Here is a 6,617-nt window from a genome sequence, read left to right as displayed (position 1 = left end):
GTGCCCGCCGCGCGGCGGCCGCCGGTTGCCCCGCATTCCGGCTTCGATGGTTTTCAGCAAGTTGGGGTCCAGCTTTTTCACGCCGGGCTTCGGGAGCGCCGGCTTGGGGCGGACGGGCGGCGGCACTTTGTGGTTGCGCTCGTGGTCGCCGGCGGGCGCGCCGTGGACCGGGTACTCGTTGCCCTCCGGGTCGACGCGGTACTTGGCGCGCTCGCTGGGCGTGGGAAGAAGCTGCACGTCGTCGCCGATGGGACTGTACGGCGGCGGGGCTTCGTTGTCGTCGTCCGACTCCGGGTAGTACGCGTCGTAGGCCGGCGAGCGGCCGCGCGGGGAGGTGCGGAAAACCTCTTCGCCGGCCCCCGCGGCGCACTCCCTGGACGCGCCGTCGAGCAGGAAGGCGCTCTCGACGTCGCGTTTCTTCTCCAGCGCTTCGTTGAAGAAGGGCGTGAAGACCTCGGTCTGCCGGTGGTACTGCGACAGCGAGTAGAGCGCCGTGAATTTGGCGGCGATCTCGGTGGCGATGCGCTCGCCTTCGGTCATCAGCTCCTTGATGGCGTCGTTTTCAAAGAAGTCGGCCTGGCTGTCGGTGACGGCGACCATCTGCACCGGGATCACGTCCTGGACCTCGGCCAGGAAGGCGCGCAGCGTGGCCATGGACGCCTTGCGCTTGGCCGAGTAGACCAGGATGTAGCCGTGCACCAGCTCGTCTTTGCGCACGCCGATGGCGGAGTGGTAGGAGAGCACGGTGACCTGAATCCTCCTGCGGCCGGCCCCGACCATCTTGTCCAGGAGCAGCGCGTTGGCCCGGCCCGGCCGCCCGGCGCCGCAGCAGCGCGACTCCAGGAACGGGGAGAGGATGAGGTCCACGCTGAAGGGGTCCCAGCACACGGCGCACATGACCACGCGCAGGTCGGCCTCGGACGCGTCTTTGATGGAGGGCGGCGGCGCCAGGACGTCCGAGTTCTGCCGCAGCCCGTCCAGGACGGCCCGCAGGCCCTGCTTGACCTGGAACTCGGTGAACTTGCGCGGAAAGGCGCCCGAGGGAACGTCCACGTAGGTGCACTGCAGCTTGTTGGCCAGCTGCTGGCCCTGGTGCCGCAGGATGGGGACGTTCTTGCACACGCCGTCCCGCTGGTTGGCCAGGATGAGGACGAAGGGGAGGGGAGGGGCAAATCTCTCCCTCCGGCTCTGGGCGATCTCGGCCCGGATCCTGCCGACGCAGTCGCCGACGCAGTTGAGCGACTCGATGGAATTGAAGACGCAGAAGCAGCCGTGCGGCTTGAACGTGGCCACCCAGGTGTGGCTGAAGAGCAGCGTGGAGTTGACGTCCACGGGGAGGAGCTCCAGCTCGTAAATCTTGCCGTCCAGGGCGTACTCGTCGTCCGTGGACTGCGCTCGGATCTCGTTGGCCAGTTCTTGCGAAAGGCCCTCCCTGCCCAGGAGGCAGAGGTTGACCTTGTCCACGTCGGCGCCGCCGTAGCGGTAGAGGTCCGAGCGGCCGTGGTCCTGCTGGAGCAGCCGGTTGGCCAGAACCTGCTCCACTTTCAGGTCCACGCAGTTGTGCCCGCTCAGGCACGTCTCCTTGGTGGGATGGTAGACGAAGCCGATGTGCTTGAGGAGGAGGGACTCGCGGTCCGGCGCCAGTTTTTGCAGCGCCCGGTACCTGGGCTCCTCGCTGAGCACGGCGTGGATTTCGCTCATCTTGTCGCAGCTGGGCGTGGCGTTTAAGTCCAAGTCGTAGAAGAGCTCGGCGTGCTCGAAGAGCATTTCCTGAAAGTCCTCCTTGGCCCGCTCCACGATTTCCTGCTGGTGTCGCGCGTACACGTCCCGCCGATCCGACTCGCCGATCAACTTGGAGGCGTCGTCCTCCATCGCCAAGCACGCCACCTCCTCCCAAGGCTGCCCGGCGCCGATGAAGTGAAGGCGCTCCAGCGTTTTCTTGAAGCGCTCCTTCGCGTCCAGCCGCCTCTTTTCCGACAGCAGGTGCTGGACGTGGTTGTGGTAAATCCTCTCGCCGTCGGGCGTGCCCAGGAGGTCGAAGGGTATCCGCCGGTCGCTGTTGTCGACGTGGTCCGACGCGTCCCAGGGCGTGCGCTCCAGGACCACGAACCAGCAGTGGAAATCGGGACGGCGGCGGATGAGGCTTTGCGCCTCGCCCCACGTCAGGTGCTCCACCTCGTCCAAACGACTCAGGAGGTTGCCGAGGGTCTTGGGCAGGGTGGTCAGGTACTCCTCTCGCCTCCTCCTGACGTGCTCTTGTTTGAGTTGCGCCACGTGCTTGGCGAACACGGCGCGGCCCTTCCCGGAGCCCTCCAGGGTGACGAACTCCTCGTAGTCGGGGTTGCCCTTCATGCTGCCGACCGCCCCTTTCCAGGTGGCGTGGTAATCTCGCACCAGCTGCACCGTGAGCTTCTCGAATCGCTCGGTCGCCGAGGCGACGAGCTGCCTCTGGACTTTGCAGGCCTCCGAGTAGGGAACCATTTTGGGCTTGCCGCGGGTTTTGTCCAGCTGCTGGAGGAGGGCGTTGAAGCAGAGCTCCACGTTGACGTTGGCGCGCGCCGACGTCTCCACCAGGACCAGGTTCTTCTTGCCGGCCACAAAAGTCTGGAGCTCCCTCAGGTGCTGCTCGACAAAGTCGTCGCATTTGGTCGCGGCGACCACCACGGGTTTCTTGGACTTGGCGATTTGCGAGTAGAGGCCGTTGACAAACTTCATTTGGTCGTCAAACTTCCTGTTGCAGCCCCTGCTGACGTCCACGCACAGCACGAAGGCGTCGACGTTCAGCTTCCCGTCCGGCATCTGCTTCTGGTCAAAGTCCTGCTCCAGGCCCAGCTGGTCCGTGCAGATGTACATGAGCTTTTCGGCCGACTGGAGCTTGGTGGTCGCCGCCCGCTTGCTGTACTGCTGCATGTTGGTGCTCCGGTGCGCCTGAAAGGTCTGGTCGTCGATGAACTCCGTCTGCTCGATGACTTGGACTTTACAGTCCAGTCCCTCGTCCCCCCGGTGGGGAACGTCGCCCCAGTACAGGAAGTGGTCATTGTTCACCACGCGCCCCCCAAAGTCGATGGTGCTCAGCACGGACGTGTGCTCCGAGTAGTAGTCGTCGGCGTCCGGTCGCACGTATCGGTTGCAAAGGCACGACTTGCCCACGCCGCAGTTGCCCTTGTCTTTCTCCGTGCCGGAGAGGCCGACCACGCTGACGGCGAACGTCGGGGGCCGCGCGTCCTTGTTCTTGGCCATGATATTATATCCAAGCGCTCATCGCCGACTCGCTCGCTGCCGGGAGAAAAAGCTCAGGGGATCATTCATCTTCGGCTTGGCGCGAGCGACCGGTCCCCCGTTCCTGTCCAATCTTGCGGGAGGTGGCGGACGACGTCCCCTCTTATCACCTGCCTGCAAGACAAAGCGCGCGGCGTTACGGGGAGATCAGCACTCGCAAACAAACCTGCGACGTTAAGATCACAATTATCAGCAAGCAGTAGTCGGAAAACCTGCGCAGGACACTCAGCGAAGCCAAAGGCCACTTTGACCGTCGCCTACGACAATTATTTGGCGGTGATGAACCTTGGTGAAAACCCACGCGGTCACGCTTTGGGTCCGCAACAGTCCGGACGGTTGTTTTGCCCTTTGCCCCGGAGGACACGACGCCTATAATTTCCCCCCAAAATGGCAACTTTCCCACTTTGCCTCAGTCCTTCTCATGACGAGCTGGGGCCCCGAAGAGCCGGCGGCGCTCGCGGCTGTTGCCGAGAAGCGGCTTTTGCTTGGCGCGGTCGACTTTCAAGTCGCCCTCGCGGACGGAGCGCCCGACCGACGAGTTTGGTCTCCTTGGCGCGGCGATGCCGGTTTTGGATTCCGTGCCGCCTGAGGGATGGAATCCGGTCACGTTGGCCTTGCCGCTTCCGTGCGGTGATTCGGCAACACATCCTCGCAACCTTGTGATGATGTTATGGAGCGGAGATGAGGAAATCCTTCGATTCCTTGCAATTGTACGCCGAGGAGCGTTGTCCTGAAACTGTTGGCCAATTTTCTGGCCCGGTTCTTCCCGAAGAGGTCAACCTTGCCCCATCCATGCTTGTGAATGAGACTGAGGAATTCACGGAAGCGCCTTTTCGGGCCCATCGTGGCCCCTTCCTGTCGCGAGTGGGCCTGTCCACCGGTGGGATGTTCCAAACGGGTGTTTGATGAGCCTTTTTTTTTTTTTTTGGCCACCTGTCCCAGCTTTTTGGGAGCGTGTTGAAGCCACAAAATCAGACGTTCCTGATGATTTGCTCCAAACAATCAAGTTCGTCCGTTTCAACATGAAACACCTTGTCTGTGTAATCCATTAAAAAAAAAAAAAAAAAAAAGCACTCTTCACAAATATCGGATTTTTACATATCCGAAATTGCATTTCAATGTTTCAGCAAATGTCCTCGTAAGGAGGGGGGAGGGGAAAGAAAAGAATTCTATAAAGGCAAAGAGAGTGACTCGTGCCGGGTCAAGTTCCCCCACCGTCGCGTCAAAAAAGAAGTGGTTTGGAGCCATTTGCGGCGAGGCAGATAAAAACGGCAGGCAAGTGCGGCCCTTGGACAATCACTGACCTAGAAACGATTTGCTCGGCTGTGAGAATCAAAGGCAGAAACGGGCGGGCGGCTCTGCTTGTCACAACGTAAAGCACATTAAGCGCACGTTCCGCCAACAAATGGTCACGCTCCCCAAAACGAGGCCGTTTGCATCCGTCGGGGTGCGGCGGGCTCTGAGGCGAGAGGCGCCCGTGATGGACGACCGCCTCCGTTGCAGGGTTTCACGGCGCCGTGCCCGTCGCACTCAAAGTACATCTGGGTGCAAAATCGCGACTCGGAGGCGGAGGAAATGAGAGCTTTCCAAAGGGGGAGGATGGGCGCCTTCCGAAGCCACGGGAACACTCGCCCTCGTTTCCGATGAAGCTCTTGAAAGGGCAGATGGCCAACAAGTTCCCGTCTTCTCAATCTTAGCGTGGGTGGGCTTCACTACATGATATCGACATCATTCTTCATATTTGAAATGGACATGATGAGCATGTCCATTTCAAATATGAAGAATGAATAATACTGAAGAACCAAAGTTGGACCTGTTTTTTGGGTAAAAATACAAAACAAGGTGCAGCAAAGGTGCCTGGCATTTGCATTTGAATGATGTCGCCGGCAAACAGTCCGGCGGGTTTGCAAAAACAAACGCCGCCGCCGCGGTGGCTCCCATTTCTTTCTTTCCCTCCCGGGCTTTTGCCTCGCCGACGACGCCGTTTGTGCGGCGTCAATGACGGCAGGTATTTGTTTCGTTCTTTCCACGGGCGTGTTGTTGACTTTGGCTCGAGTCAGCCAGCCGCATGCGCTAACACGTCGCTAATTCATTTCCCCACCGAGCGGCTCCTCAGAGCGAGCAAAAATGCCAACGATGAGAAAACGACGACGGGTATCGTTTCTGGCCCGGTATTACGCCGCGACATTCCTGTCGCGTGCCAGTCGCTCGGCCGAATCCAAACATCTGCTTCCCATCTTTGGCAAGGGAGGCCCCACGCTAGCGGCCGTTCCCGCCGTCAACGCCCGCCGGCCTGGAGGGGCTCCGCTCGTAAAGACGTACTGCACGGGGTTCCTTTCGAAACAGACAACCAGAAAGAAGTGAGTGCCGGCGACCGTCGGCGCGTTCCCGACTACGGGGATGCGCTTTGTTCATGGACATCATCCAAACTTCTCTGACTGCCTTCGAGGATCGCCCCATAAGACGAGCCTTCTGTCTGAGAGGTGCTCAGAGCGGAGTCGTATTCCTGAACGGCAACGCTCCCAAGTACGGACAACCTCCAGAAACATCTGCTCATATGCTCGGGGAGTCTCCGTTCTCCGTTTTAGAGGGATCACTTGTGACATTTCGGCCTCTGAGGACTTGTTCGGGGATCCCTGGTGGAAGACAATCTTAATACGCGTGTGGCTCCGCGCTGCGATGAGCCACCCACACAGCACCAGCAAAACCGGTGAGTTGCCATGCCGGACTTGAGCCGGTCGGCCAAGTCCTTTTTGTGGCCCTGCCTTTGCGGCTTGGAGCTCCCGGTTCAAAGTGGAAGTCGCCAAAGTTCCACTTCCCACTTTCCTGGAATGCAGCATTCCTTGCGGTTCCAGTTGCAGCGTCGTCGGGACCGGGGACACCTTACGAAGGTCAGTGGCTGCGAATAGCCCACAAAGCCGACGGTGGACGGGGAACTCTGTGTGAGGTCGCCAATGTGCAAAAAAAAAAAAGTTTGCCGACCGACTGCCACACGTTTCGCTCCAAATATTTTTGAAGGCTGGTCGAGGTGTGCCAATTTGGGGAGTTGCTAAACTCGAGCAGCCGGTAATGCGTCAAAGCCCCGCGGACGAGCGAGCTCCCACGTCCCGCTTCGCTTGGTCGCCAAAGGCAGGAAAAAGCAGAAAACGCAAGCAAACCATTTCCCTCGCCAAGTTCGGAAAACAAACCACGGGCAGTTGGGCTCCTTCCCAAGCGTTGGCGACCGGCTAACGTTAGCGAGGCGCGAGCTGCTAGCCTCGTTAGCTTAGCTGAAGCCCAGGCAGGGACGGCCAGCTCGTCGGGGCTCGTTTCGTCGCATTTCGGCGAGCCCGACGCGA

General features: G+C 60.2%; 1 protein-coding gene across 1 annotated transcript in view; it reads right to left on the bottom strand.

Moving 5' to 3' along the window:
- The window catches only part of arhgap5 (Rho GTPase activating protein 5), a 29,376-nt gene that overhangs the window by 20,728 nt on the left and 2,031 nt on the right, over nucleotides 1-6,617 (bottom strand). Inside the window, exon 2 of the mRNA XM_019878652.1 lies at nucleotides 8-3,393. Coding sequence (XP_019734211.1) covers nucleotides 8-3,240 — 3,233 coding nt within the window. The 5' untranslated portion in view covers nucleotides 3,241-3,393. The remainder of the gene's footprint in view (nucleotides 1-7; nucleotides 3,394-6,617) is intronic.

The sequence above is a fragment of the Hippocampus comes genome, unplaced genomic scaffold (assembly GCF_001891065.2).
Source record: "Hippocampus comes isolate QL1 unplaced genomic scaffold, H_comes_QL1_v1.1 scaffold295, whole genome shotgun sequence".
NCBI lineage: Eukaryota > Metazoa > Chordata > Actinopteri > Syngnathiformes > Syngnathidae > Hippocampus > Hippocampus comes.
This window is presented reverse-complemented; position numbering and strand designations above follow the sequence as displayed.